The sequence below is a fragment of the Syngnathus typhle genome, linkage group LG9 (assembly GCF_033458585.1).
Source record: "Syngnathus typhle isolate RoL2023-S1 ecotype Sweden linkage group LG9, RoL_Styp_1.0, whole genome shotgun sequence".
In the NCBI taxonomy this organism is placed as follows: domain Eukaryota; kingdom Metazoa; phylum Chordata; class Actinopteri; order Syngnathiformes; family Syngnathidae; genus Syngnathus; species Syngnathus typhle.
The window spans coordinates 2,436,853-2,451,888 of record NC_083746.1 but is presented as its reverse complement, the minus strand read 5'-3'; the positions used below and the strand labels follow the sequence as shown (position 1 = coordinate 2,451,888).

At 41.8% G+C, this 15,036-nt stretch overlaps 1 protein-coding gene across 2 annotated transcripts; it reads right to left on the bottom strand.

The window, feature by feature from the left end:
* Positions 1 to 319: 319 nt before the first annotated feature.
* Positions 320 to 13,846, bottom strand: uxs1 (UDP-glucuronate decarboxylase 1). 2 transcript variants are annotated; one of them, XM_061286841.1, is made up of 15 exons: positions 13,161 to 13,845; positions 11,368 to 11,395; positions 11,198 to 11,246; positions 10,330 to 10,373; positions 9,565 to 9,625; positions 9,154 to 9,334; positions 8,627 to 8,731; positions 8,293 to 8,352; positions 7,585 to 7,706; positions 5,345 to 5,464; positions 4,207 to 4,250; positions 2,396 to 2,456; positions 2,229 to 2,286; positions 1,125 to 1,228; positions 320 to 1,025 (listed from the first exon to the last, which is right to left on the bottom strand). In XM_061286841.1, the coding sequence occupies exons 1-15, from the start codon at positions 13,246 to 13,248 to the stop codon at positions 894 to 896; spliced, it is 1,257 nt and encodes a 418-aa protein (XP_061142825.1). In that variant the 5' UTR covers positions 13,249 to 13,845; the 3' UTR covers positions 320 to 893. The 2 variants fall into 2 exon arrangements, with proteins under 2 accessions (XP_061142825.1, XP_061142826.1); XM_061286842.1 differs by lacking the exon at positions 8,293 to 8,352 and having other exon boundaries at positions 13,161 to 13,846.
* Between the last annotated feature and the right edge of the window lie 1,190 nt (positions 13,847 to 15,036).

The window sequence follows — 15,036 nt, the reverse complement described above, 5'->3', positions numbered from 1 at the left end:
TTACCAGGGGGGGGGGGGGGGGTGCATACATGCCGTTGGTTTTTATTTACAATTTTCTGTCACTTCTGTTTTAAAATCGGCCACATTGAAATTTTGGGAGACATTGAGTGAAGAGAAAGTCTTAAAAAAAAAAAAAAACGTATCTGCCGCCAGCCACAGTGAAGGAACCAAAAGCACCCCCCAAAAAATAACTTTTTTCCTACAAAGTGGGACTTTTTTTTTTTAAATTTTATTTTGTTTTGTAAAATGTCAAGCTCTAAACTTCCCATCTAATTCACTGGCATGGGAATACAAGCGGATGAAGGAACGCTCTCATGCATTTTGCATTAAGTTGTGTTTATGCATATCATTATGCTTCAATACGAATATGCAGCCTGTGAAAAAGGTCTTACGTAAAGCCCATGTAAAACAAAAAGTTCAGCGGTCAGAGAAATTTAAGAACATGATTGTGCCACGTGTTCTCGTACCGCCGTGAGTTGTTGTAAATATTTAATTAAAATACCCATCGCCACCTGATATGAATAATGCACATCCCGACGCACAATGTTTCGCAAAGTGAAGCACAGTGTCGCAGTAACAATCTTTTCACAAGAGAATGAATTGTCTTTTATAAATTTAAAAAGAAAAACAGAAAAAAGAAGCACTAAAAGCACTGAGCGTTTTATATAGCTTAAGCACAAATCGACACAGAAAAAAGTATAGACAAATGAAAACCAAAGATGCAGGAGGCTGTGTTTTAAATAACTGGCTTGTCCAACCTAAAAAGCTCAGGCGAGGCGGGCCTCACAGTGCAACTTGCAACTCCTTCTCAAGGCAACAATCAAAAGTCTTCTCGCAATAAATATCCAGGAATGCACCTCTGCACACGCTTCAGAAAGGAACGCAGGTCCTGCTCAAATGTGTCTGGGTCGGCCTTTCTTCATACGGGCCGCTTTGGGTTTAGGGATGTACTGGTTGTTGGCCTGGTGCTCGAGTTCTCTGCTGAAGTACTGGATTGTTTTCTTCAGACCCTCCTCCAGCGGCACCTGTCAACACGCAACCACCATTCCGGCTAAAAATGAAATCCTAAGACTAATAGATCCAAAAATGCGCCGCAAATTGACAAAGGTTACAGGGGATCGTACCACTGGTTCCCAGCCCAGCATCATCTTGGCTTTTTGGATGTCGGGCTTCCGCCTCTGTGGGTCATCCTGGGCCTCAGGGAGGAACTGAATGTGACTTTTGCTCGCTGTGGGAGAGGACAAAATGGGCTTGAAAAATACCTACACCACCTACTATATTGCAAAAAGCACATAAAGGGAGAAATTCAACAGTTTTGATCATACTCCGTTGTGGTATGCTCAGACAATCTCAACAAGCTCTCACACACACATGGTCCTGGAATTATTTTTTGACGGAAAAGTCCTTAACTTAAAAAAAAAAAAGAAGGAATGAGCTAGAAGGTGCTTAAGATCATGGTTGGTGTTATTTTCCTCAAAACACAGGTAGGAATTTCCTTTTGTTCCTTAGTCATCACAATTCACAAAATAGGGAATCGAGAGTCATCAGCTTTCCCCTCACACGGACATTTTTGCGAGCGAGTACTGAAGACGATTCGTAGGGTCGCTGATTGCACGCCTGTAGAACAGACGGCAACCCATCCATGAATAAAAATCAGTGGATTCGAGTCTGTTGTGGGCAAGGAGTGTGAGAAAGCACTCTGTCTGAATGCGAAGCATTTCATCCAGTGGTGATGGACGGGATCAAAAGTCTCCACTTTTCTTCAAGAAGCTGAACGTCACACGGGGACAATGGCGTTGGCTGTCAAAAAGGGCAACTGACTTTGACGCTTCAATGCACATTGACATCTTCGCAAGCCATTAGAGGCTCACTTCCACAAAGGGAGAGTGAGGAAGAGTTGATGATTGAGGTGGCTTTCTCAGGCACTGTGTTGTTTGGCTTACTGTTCTTTTATAGAGCTGCTCAAATGTGAATCTGACCACCATGCCTTTGCGTCGCCTGAATGAGTTTGGTATAACTAGTAAAATGACTTCGATTAAACCTTGATAGACTATCCTTTTCTGCACAGGGAGCATGGTAATTTGGAGGAGGAGGGTGTAAAGGTGAGGAGCCAGACAACAAGTGAATGGCGTTACAAGAGAAGGACGGTTGTCCAGACCTGCACTGAAACAGCAGGGCTGAAGAGATTGCACAATGACAACTTATCTGGGTCGATTAGACACCCTTACCGACTAGACTTTTGATGAGTTGAGCAAACTCCAGTATGGTGTGTTCCTCAGGGTTGCCCTGTAGATTTAAAAACATTTTTGTTTTTTTATTTGCTTTTGGTGGTTGAGAGTTGAGGTTAGTGTGGAAAAAGGTGCACAAATGTAATGGATTACGAAGAGCAACTCACCAGATTGACCGGACTGCTGATGTTACTGTTCATCAACAACACCAGGCCGTTAACCAGGTCGCTGGAATTCCAAACACACATACAAATGAATTTACAAAAGGCTCCATTCATGTTAATTCTATAGCGGGGCCTCACATTCCCTGCTTCATTATTTGAACAGAACCTTCCGTATACAGCGACACATTTCTCCAATTTGAGCTCACAAAGTAATAAAATGTGCAAAGGTCAGGCCAAACAGGGCAGAGTCAGCACTACTGAGCCACTACTTCTATCCATGTTGCTCATTAGAACACCAGCAAGAATTTTGAAGGTGACCTTGGGCGGAATAAAAAAAAAGAAAACACATTCAATTACAATGTGTTTTATTTTGTTATTCAAATGTGCATGAGGTTGAACATTTTGGAATGCCACCAAAACTCAGGAAACAGTTTCCGAGATAAAACGGACCTCAGCGTAATCACACACCTAATCACAAGATGGCTTTTTTTGCGACGCAATCGTTAAACACCCACAACAAATGGTATACGAAGAGACTCATTCCAATGCTAAAAATCTGCTACTTCTAGAAACATTCCGTTGGAAAGAGCGCTTAAACATTTGGAGCGATCATGCACCTCTAGCGTTACATTTTCTTGTGGTTGAGAAGCTCGACAAATGGCATCGAGTATCCCCTGAAGAAAGCTCTTCATGCTAAGTCAAAGCCAAACCTCCCCAAACAGTGTCGTACTTTGCAAAGTGTTTCGGCATCCTCGGACATCCAGTTTATTGCTGTTGCTGCCGTAACGGTGCAGGCTGTGAGTCAGCATGTCGCTGATAGCTTTATCGCACAAACACCATCCAGTTGGGAGAGCAGGAAAATTGAAAGAGGCCACTGCAGGTGGACATAGTGGCACGGTTGGAGAGTGATTGATTGGCATTGAAGAGCATGCGCACAAGTGGTGAGCGGGAGTCAAAGCGAAGCGTGAGGGGTTAGCAGGATCAATAAATCGTGTTCTCTAATATTTTTGACATTTAGGAACATTTGCTCCAGGGGGTTGTACATTTCAATCCATGTACTTTGTGTATGGGAATGGACAAAGTGTGATCTGGAATTCGTTCAAATTAAGACTCAATGGACGCAGAGCGTGACCAAGAAATGGCACCATTTGAATGAGTGATATTTTAAATTTGCCTACCCATGCATAATTTTTTTGCACCGGTGTTGTGATCTCTGCAGCTGTGGGCTTGTGAAGTCCCTTTCAGACTCTTGTGTGATAACGGGGTACGGTACAATCTGACTTGACTAAGAGTGATTTATTGCTACACGTGGCAACACACTGCTGTGCCGCTGCAGAAACTAGTTCACTGGCTTCAAACGTCATGAAGGTTATGAATAAAGGGGGGGGGAAAAAATGAAAGTCACAAGTATGATGCCAAATCCATGCACCATTCGTAGCTTCCAACTTTCATGGACCGTGGTTCATTTCCACAGTCACATGAGACGTCAAAGCTTCTACTCTCTGATCACGTCTCACCAGACTGATCAAACCATCTAATGACTCGGTCAAAGGGAAATCGGGTTTTCTCTGTTCATAGCTGTGCACCTTTCATTTACTTATCACAAATGAAATGGAAGCCAGTTAAAGCCAGCACGCCACAAAATTGAATCAACATCAATAGAGCCTTAATGAGTCTGAATATTCACAGAGTACTGAATGCAAGAGGAATCCTTAATGATGGCAACTTTGAAAAAGTGGAAATGACAAATATTTAGACTCAGCCCAGTGGATCTACGGAACAAGATTTAGATCAATCAGAATGTTTCTGCTTACCTTACATACTGAAAGGCTCTTGTTTGGGAACCAGTGCCATAAACCTGCACAACAGGAGGAGATTCATTAGCATGAGGCAATACATCAGTGCCACGAAATGTATTCAATTACATGCACATCAGTTGGTTAAGTTGCCTTGATCAGGTTCCCAGATGTAATTGCATTGCACAGTCGCTTAATCTAGGAGAAAACATTGTGTCCTGCTGCTGCCAGACAGTTCTGTTTGTAGTCATGTCCAGTCCAGTGATAAGAAATGATTTCATGTATGAACACAGGAATGTTCCTTTTAGTCAAGAACATAACGTCACAGATATTCAACTGAGACTGCAGTACGCAATTTGGAACCGTCCACAAAATCAATACGTGGGCTGAATGCGTTGTTTTGTCTATTTATTTTGAAAGAAGATGAGGAAAATGTCTCTTAAAAGTCCTCAACTCCAAATTCAATGCCGTGTTGATAATGACCCAAATGTCTTCTGAATAGATGTAGCTCAACTTCTCAAAGGTCATGGTCATGTTCCTCTGCTGGCAAGGAATCTAATGTACAGGCATGGCCAAAAGTTTGGAGAATGACACAAGTATTGATTTTAAGTGCTGCTGCTTCAACCTTTTTTTCTTCTTCATTAAATGTTCTTATGTTATACTACAGAAAAATGTCAAGGCAAAGGATTTTTATTGACAATTACATTACATTGGTCAATATTTGCAGTGCTGACCCTTTAAGACCTCAGCAATTTTCACAGTCATGCCGGTTGCTAGACTTCGTTGGGTGCCCTGAGGTCTTCATAACAACTGACCCTCTTGGATGGAGGGATTTATTTTTTATTTTCATGGCCAAGAGGGATCTTGCAATTAATTGCACTCTATCTGAAACACTTTTCCTACCATTCTGGAGTAGTACATACAAGTTGGCATCATAACAAAAATGAAGCAATAGATTATTTGTGTTTTCCCCCTTCTGAACCTCTTTATTGGCAATTCCCCACTCCCCACTCATCCAACAAATGTAGATAAGAATAATTAAATGACTCCCAAGAGTTGGCGACTTTGACAAGCGGCAAATACTTTTTCACAAGACTGTTTCACCCATGGGATACAAAAAAAAAAAAAAAAAAGATTGTTTGATGGGGACTCTTACCGTGAGTTGTTCTCCCTGGAGAGCCTGCAGGATGAAATTACTCACAACTCTCCCATCGTTCATGTGCATTCGAGAGCCAAACGTGTTGAAGATTCTCGCCACTCGGACCTCCACTCCTTCCTGAAAACGTAGAAAATGAAGCAAATGTGTCAATGAAGTTGTTTCTCGTACCGATATAACCATCTGTATGAATTTCATTGGTGCCGTTTGCTACGGAGGGCAATATTATGCGCACGCTCAAACAAACGAGACCGCGTACTTTCTTTTCGAAAATCTTTGGCCTTGGCAGGTGGATGTGATGCATCAACGCTCTCTCTGAGGTTCAATATGGACACTGGAGGCTGAGCAACATGAATAAAAACATGAAAATCATCCGGAACGCTTTCCGCTAATGGGGATTTTGTAGACTGGCAACCAAATGTATTCAGCGGGCCGACACAATGAGGACAAAGTGCTGAAAAGGTCATAGAAGTTGAGTGATTTTGCATTCGTACACTACACCAAAGCCATACACGCGTGCACAGTTTGTCAAGTGTGCGTTTGTGTGTGAAAGGAGTTGAAATGATGTGAGTGAACGAGATCCATTTTAGAATCCACGCAGCGTTAATTACTCCCACATGGAATTCATGTGTTGCTTGACTGAAAACTTGATCGTGTCCACGTCGAGACTTCTTCAGCCCAATTACCGGGAACTGCATTTTGAAGCAAGGCCAAATCAGACGTTGGGGAGCACCTAGGAATGGAGCCTCAGAGGTTCCAACAAGATACAGGTTTCTTGTGTTTTTACCTACCATTCAAGTAAAGACATATTTGCTACTAGAATTAACTGATTAACTGAGAAACGCGATTGTTTACACTTTGCTGACATTTATTTTTTGTTTACAGTAAGTCATGGCATGCATGCGCCCTATGTGTGGATTGAATAGAAAATAGAGCCCGCAATTGAGTCTGCGCCGTTTACCCCGAAGCGCCTTATGGTGCGGAAAATAAGGTACATCTTTATAATTCCAATGTCTTATTATTATTTACTTTACTCAAACCCTGCGTGGCATTGTGGCCAAAGGTAGAATCCTGGTCAGTTATTGCACCAACTGCAATTACTCAAAGCTTTACATTCCCTCCTGACTAAACATTGAATTGTTTTTTCGTGCTACCAATTACATAACTAGAGGCACCAAGTGTAAATGCCAATAGCTTTGGTTACATGACTAGGCAATAGATGGACAACACGATAGTCTCGTCCCTGCGCGTCTGTGACTGACAGTTGATTATCGAATGCAGGATATTTCCAAGAATTAACCCAATGAGTGGGGGGGGAAAAAAATATCGCAGCCGAGTAAAGAGCAGAGGCTGAAGCCGATAAATAAATATCACTTGCCGGAAGCAAATGCAACAGAAGTCAATCACATCAGACTATTAAAGGCTGGCATCAATCAAATCTAATCTGTGTGGAAAAATCATTTAGAAAATAATTCATTGCTGGAACAATTTGCGCCCTCCTTGTTAGGTTAAACTGTATTATGCTCATGTTCCCGGAATATGATGACACATGGAAACTGTTCTTGAAAATATTCAAATCAGTCATGGAGGCATGATTTGTGGAACTACAACAAAGCCTCAGCTCTTTGTTCCGGAGAAGTTTTGAAATCACACAATCCGTCCTGCTCCATACACTGAGGCAGTATTCACACTTAATAGGCTCCTAGTTCCGGACATACTCGCCGTTGCTTTTTGGCTCAGATGTACTTCTTGAGATTTCTTACTGTGCGAGTGGTCATTGAACACACCCTGACGGCAGAACGCGAGTGAGAATTGGATCAATCAACAAAGTGTGCTCTTCATATTTATTGAAAAGAATCGTAGTATCGCACGACTTCCACTCAATGTCTGCGCGCTCATGCTGAAGGGATCCAGATCCTTCTCACTGGGGTAAAGTCCTTTAGCACAACACGACGTGCGAAGCCGTGTTTCTCTTGCACACGCACGCAGAAGGGAGCATTGCCAGGCACTTCACCGCATATCGTTAAGACAGGCGGCTTTGCGTATTTGTACACTTACGTTGTGGAACTACATTCCATTCCATCTACCTGTCAATCTACCGCTCCATTGTGGTTCAGATGTTCAATAATAAAAGGAAAGATACACGGTGACATATCTGGTCCATTTCGTGTTCGCATTGACAATTTGATTGGCAAAGATTATTTTTTTGTTTAATTGCATAGTGAGTGTCACCATGATACCTGCTTCATGTAGGCGTAACACATGGTCTCGGCAACACGTTTCCCTTCGTCGTAGCACGCTCGAGGACCGATGGGGTTTACGTGGCCCCAATACTCTTCATTTTGGGGGTGGACTTCAGGATCTGGACCAAAACCATTTCAGACATGTCAAGCTAATAAAACTTCATCAATCATCATACAGTAGAAACTTATGGTGAATGGCCAACAGGCCTAGAAACGGGTTGAAACGGTCTTTGTGGCCTAAGCAAAGCCTGTGACTTCAGCTCAGTGAGCATCGACAGGATTACATCCACAAATGTGTCTTGCTTTTTCATTAAAGTGGAAAAATGTGACGATTGTGATAATGATGATGAAACAGCCTGAGTAGAACCTTAGTGTCGTGCCAGCATAGCAATGAGTGTATTACATTTCTGTAATATTCTCGCCCACTGACTTACTCGACTCCACTATGACTTCTGGTATTGCGAGTCGCCCACACCATTAACAATTCATGCACCCCTGATGACCTGTGCTCACGCTCTAATTACAATCTTCTCGATACCCTGGCTCCTCTAAAAACGTAAGACTCTTATTTCTTTTTGTGTATGTGTGCGGGGGGCAAATTGGGACTCTAGAATAAAACTTGTTATTAAAATTATGATAATAATGATTGGTTTGGTTGCGACTACTTAATAATAAAGTGAAGCAATCATTGAAAGGGTTTCTTACCTCCATAAACCTCCGAGGTAGAAGCCAAGAGAAGTCTGGCGCCCACTCGTTTGGCCAAACCTAAGAGATAGAACAACTTTGGATACAAGCCTCAAAGAAGCTATAAACTTAATTAATCGTCAATGCATGCAAACTGCAGAGAGTGGAAACTTCTAGTAAGGCTGCACAATCAGCAAATATATTCCATGCAAAACCAAACACGGCCTGACAAACAATAGTTCATTTTGGCCATGCTAATTTATCAAACACATTCCCCCCCCAAAATTGAACTTTAAGAGAGGCGAAGAAATGTCATTTGAGAACAACGCTGTAGTCATACAACCAGTGTACTCACCAAGCATGTTGAGAGTACCGATGGTGTTGGTCTTGATGGTTTTGATGGGGTTGTACATGTAATTGGGGGGAGAGGCTGGAGAGGCCAGGTGGTAGATCTGATCCACTGCCAAGACAAGAAGTGTTACTTACGTGTTGTGCTTGTAGTTTGTACGCGTGAAGCTGAGTTCTGGTTATACTGAGGTTTACTGAGACATTTGGCGGGCGAGCCAAAGAGGATGCTGCTACAGTAGCCACGTGTGGATGTGATGGAACCATTGCGCTGCACATAAAATGGTCAGGTGTATGCCATCGAGGTGGACGACAAAAGCTGCTTTTGTTATGCGATCGATGTCCAGGTAATAATCCAGGTAGTGGATTATAGGTGGAACGTTCAACCAGATTTAAATTTTTGTCATATAGTCTGTTCCCGTTGGCTCACAGCAAATCTAAACATCCAGGGTTGCTCTGATCACAAGGTGCAAAGTGTGGGGCTGGGGGGGGGGGGGGGGGGGGGGGGAATTCAATTACCGTTTGTCATCCCCTTACCCTCAATGTAGAGTGGCTCCACCACATCATGATTGATGAGCTCAAAGTTTTCATGGCCAAGCCAGTGCTCCACATTCCTTTTTCTCCCAGTAAAGAAATTGTCCACTACAGTCACTTCATGGCCATCCATCATTAGCTTGTCAGTGAGGTGGGACCCCACGAAACCCGCACCACCAGTAATCTAGAAAAAGAATAGATTTTCACTATAAATCACAAAGTTGGACAAAACGGAAATATGACAAGCCTCTTTGTAAATAAAAGATGCAAGCAGGTGCGTGCATATGCACTAAAACAGGGTTTTTCTGTCCAGCTGTGATCATTTTCTGAAGACAAACCAAAGCAAAACCAGCAGAATCCCACCCCCAAATAAAAAAGTAACTGCATGCCCCAGCACAACTGCATTTTACATACCAGAATCCTCTTGCGATCCTTCTCTGACAGAAATTTGACGGGTGGGTACTTTTCAGAAAAGCTGGGATGATACAAAAAAGACTTTGTTACGTTAAGCATCTACAGGGGGGGGGATAGTACTATGCAACACTAAAATAAAAACCCTGTGATAAATATTTCGTGCAAAGAACACCCACGAAGCGCTTGTGCCACCATAAACTCAGGCCCCTGAGGCACTGAAACAAACAGCATTTTCTTAATTCGATCACATAAAAAACCTTCATGCTTGCGGATTGAATGAAGGCGATGCGAGGTGGCTTTTCAGCGCGAAGCTGCGGCTGTCGTTTTACTTAGCTTCAAACTTTGACTGTTTCTATGCTGCCAGTCAAGACTCGAGATATTGAAAACGTTCTCAAAAATGCTCAAAATGGAAACTAAAAGCCAAAAGAAAATGGGGTGTGCAAAGATTAAAACTCATTTTCACCTTTTTCAGATGGCTATACATCAGCAAATACCAAAAAAGGATGCCGCCAAATCCGGCCAACTGAAAAAGTTACAATAGCACCGGCCTCACCCGTGCAAAACAGTGCGGGGCCTGCTCTAGACAAATCATTGTGCATTAATATCACCATCCGCCATACGTGTATTTTCAATGTTTCAGTCATTTTCATTTGAAAATTTGGGGCTGAACGACCTACTAGTACTACTATTGTTTACACGTAGTATAACTACAACTGTGTGGTATGCAAAACAAATAAATAAATGAAGGAAAAACAAAGTACAAACCTCTGCTCCAAATCATGTATCTGTTCACGGAGTGGAGTCAAAGCCTTAAATGAAAGGAGTGCAATGCAATCAGAGCACATTTGACTAATATGTAATCACAGTCAGAGTTCAATCATATACATACAGTGGGGTGCGAAAGTTTGGGCAACCTTGTTCATAGTTTTTTTTTTTTTTTGGATAAATGATTGCTTGGATAAAAAAGAGGACGTAAGCACCCATGCATGCACATACGTACACACGTGCACACACACGCGCGCAAATACACACACATGCACACCAGTGAAAGTTTTTGGATTGGGCAAAAGATGTCACAATCTGACACAGCGGGTTTCTCTCTCAACGATTGGTGGAAAACATATAAACCTAAAACAAGTTAGAAGTTTTGAAATCGTACCGCAGCAATTTGTTTTTGGCAAGAAAGCGATTTTTTGCAGTGTGCATTTTTTATCAAATTTATCTTCTGAGATACCACTGGGGCAGCACGGCATGGTTCTGCTCCAAAATAAATCATTCTTATCATACACTCTTATTACAATAATTATGTAAAAGTGTCTTTTATAGCTGAATACTAACCGTCGGGGTAATTTTCAAAGCAGCGGGTTATCTGAACACGAGACCACCAGATATATTTGGCGGCTACATTTAGCGAAGACGCTTTAAACCATAAGGTCATCGCGATAACGTCGGAAAATGAGAGCACCTGCATCCTGTGATAAGCCATGCAAAAGTGATTAAAAGTTGTTTGGTAAAAAGTCGGCCACATAAAAATGCTGTCGTCAAATGGCACACTGTAGGATGTGGCGAATAGAGAAAAAGTAATCACACAAATGGTCACATGGAAGCAGGGATAAATGTAAGCGAAACTCACTTCTTCAATCTTCTGCTCAATCTGCACCTCGCCAGGTTGTTTGATTGTTCTGTGATGAGGAAAATCAAGCACAAGGAGACCAGTGACCGAGCAGTAGGACAATCATAATCACAAGCAGAGGGTGGGCGAATAAAATGGCTGAATGTTAACACAGGGACTGAAATCTTTACCTCATGTTTGCGTATGTTACCCAAAAAGCTGAAAGAGAAGACAGGGAAGTGAAAATATTAGAAGACCCAACCAGCTAATCATCGATCCATCCATTACTGTGGGCTGCTTATTCTCACTCGGGTCGACTCGTAGATGTGCCGGAGACACTGTCCAAGACGATCCCTTTGTTTGTTGTCATGCGAGACGGCAACTAACGACTTAAGTCACAAAATAATTGCCATGACTACAACTACTACCTCTTTTCATAATGCAACATGGGATTCTAATTAAGGTAAGCCATTTTAAATATCAAGAAGTAGTAGTCGGGCAAGTTTAAATTTAACCAGAACTCGTTTGTTGGCGTCAACATTTCTTCTTTGCTCCTGGCAAAACGTACTGCTTGTTCATGAAACTTGAAAAACAAGTATTGTGGAGACGAGCATCGCCTGGATTCCTTTGCAATGCAAACACACAATCATATACATACAGTAGGGTGCGAAAGTTCGGGCAACCTTGTTCATAGTTTTTTTTGGGGGGATAAATGATTGCTTGGGTAAAAAAGAGGACGTAAGCACCCATGCATGCACATACGTACACACGCGCGCAAATACACACACGCATATAAATATCAAGAAGTAGTAGTCGTGCAAGTTTAAATTTAACCAGAACTCGTTTGTTGCCGTCAACATTTCTTCTTTGCTCCTGGCAAAACGTACTGCTTGTTCGTGAAACTTGAAAAACAAGTAAACTAGCATCGCCTGGATTCCTTTGCAATGCAAACACACATTTAGCAATATTCCGTTGCGTGACAACCTTTTATCAGCTAACAAGTCCACCATCTTGAACCTTGGGGAAGCAATCATCTGTTACAGCCATTTGGCACTTGCCCACAAAGCCAGAACTACCTGGGATGGTTTTAAAGCCATGGAATTTAACTGGCCGACAAATTCGCCTGACTTGACCCTCTTATCTTCCTTCTTGATAGTACCTAATTGGTACTGTCAAGAAGAAAGAGCCGCCAATGTCAAGAAAAATAAAGAGACCGTTTTATTTAGCACAGGGGCACCTGGGCATATCTTGAATGCACAGAGAAAGTTAAGGTGCTGAAGAAATCATTTGTCATGAGTCAATAGGCATGCTGAGGAGAATGCAAAGGAGCAGAACCCAGATTGTCACGAGGAAAACCTCTGCAGGTGGTTTGTCCGAGTTCCCTGAAAAGATTAGAACACGACGAGTCTTGTTCTTGGGCACAATATTCTAATTTTGTGAAATACCGATACAGAATTTGTTATCTTCCAACTGTATCTTTGGCTTTCTGACATAGCCAAACATGAAACATTTCACTTGGTGTGTGCTAAACAAATGTACTTTCCACTTTTTGAAACCGATTATTGAAGTCATCAGTTGAAGACGCAGGACGTTATCGGAAGCTGGCGTTGGCTGTGGAAATGTGACTTCTGCTCAATGACTGTCATTTAAATCCAATTACCAGTTACATGATTCTGGAGTGCGGTTGTGTTGGTGTTAGCGTGCAACAAGTGACATGCATCTATTGGATACATATTGCAAAAAGGGTCTGCATAATCATTTGTTTTTAGTACCTAATAATGAGTCATACACTTCACTAGGTGCGCTTGTATGATCTTGACAACTCTAATGGTCCCAAACGTGGGATCAATAAAACACCTTTCAACACAACTGATACTTTGTGACTAATTCAAAGCTGACATCGGACTCCAAAAGGGTTGGTTGGACAGACAACGTATCATTTTTGCACCAGCGTGTTTGGAAGACAAATAAATGCTTTACTCACAGGCAATGTAGGCAATCAAAACGAGGGTTACAACTAGCTTCACCATTCTTCTGTTTAATCCTGGTATCAGCCAGACGACTCGATTCATCCTCTGTCACAAGCCCCACGTCCGTCCAGCTATAGCATTTTGCCTTGCAAAGTTGAGTTCGTCCGTGCTTTATTTAAGTATTTGACTTGTCGCTTTTTTAGTAATGGAGCGTCCACCCCCTGCAGTTGACAGGCGTGTTAGCTGTTAGCAGTTGCGACGCCAACACCAATCAGAAGCGGTTGACGTGGCTAACCAAGTAGCTCACACGAGTAATATATAAACGTGTGGTCGAGTGAAAGGCGAAAACGCTGTTCGGTGTCATTATTACGACATTTTCAGTCTAATGACATTAACCGCCTGTTTAGACGGAGATTTCAAACATTAGCAGGCATATCTTTAACCGACATTTGGAAGAGTAGGAGCAAAATGTACACACAGCAGCCAACCAACAGTTAGCACTCGGTTCGCCAATTCGGACGTCTTAGCAGCGGCCACGCTAAAGTACTACACGACAAAAACAAAAGTCGACGCTGCTTGTGTGTTAAACGTGTTTTAGGAGCTCCTAAAAATATAATAGCGATACGTTAAAACTTGATCGAATTGATTTTTGTCAGGCAACTTCCTGGTGTCTTTCTCTTCTTCGAGTTGTTGGTTGAGTACAAACTGGCGAAATACCGCCACTGTTGGTAGGGAGGGAACATTGCAACAATATTTTCGATTGATTCAAATTAAATAAGTACAGTATTTCTGGCTCCACAAGCTAAATGGCTGGTGACAAATAAAGTAAAGGAATTGTCTTTTAAGATTATTCACAGGTAATATCCAACTAAACATTATCTTAAGTTCAAGTGTGGGTGAACATAATAAGTACATGCCTGCAGTGTGCCTATGAATTCAACATAATGTAATTGACTGTCCATAGAATGCCTTCACTGCATCAGCAATGGGAGTCACAGTATATCCATGTTATTACAAATCTTCGAGGCATCTCACATCCCATTGAGGATAAGGATCAGTAAACCCTTCGCGATGCCTTATACTGGAGGAACACGGTCTGGGTTCGGAACAAGAAGCTGTTCCATACAGACAGCTGAAAAATTCAAAAGGGTACAAAGTGGCTCAATGGAGTAGTGGTTTGATGCATGACAAAATGTGCAGAGCAAAAAACATACAAGTTAAGCCATCCCATGTGAGCTGACTAATTAAATTTGCATAACCGCTTGTAAACACAACTCAGCAGGAGAAAGTTGAGAAGATGACATTTAAAGGGAGAAAATGATGGCTACAGAGAGAGAGAAAACACAATAAATTCTGCAACCAAAAAAAGAAGATATAATGAGTCCTTTCTATTTATTTTGACTTGCCACTGGGAACACATAACAAAATTGGAAATTTAAAATACCATTAGGAGACAAAGGATGATTTGAACAAACAGCCACTCGACATCTGAAGTGAGATGTTGTTAAGGGCATCTTGAGCTCAGTTCTTTTTAAATGCACATATGTAAAATTGCTTCACACTGTTGGATCAAGATGTTCAAAAGAAAATAATCTCAAACCGGACCTCTTTAAATTTCAGTTGACTACCCCTGACAAAACTCTCTCCTCCTGCATTCACTGGCCTCCAAATAATTTCAAAATTGTTCTATTTGGAGATAAAAAAAAAATGGCTGCAATATTTTTGCCTCATTTTCAGACAACAAATCTTAAACATTCAGTCATGAATTCACAGTTTTGACATTTATAAACAAAGAGCATGTCATTTTCTGACGTTTCTATTTTCAGCAAGTCCCAAAATGCGTTATATCATTGGCTGATAAAAATCCCTGGGAGATCATTTATGCAGTAA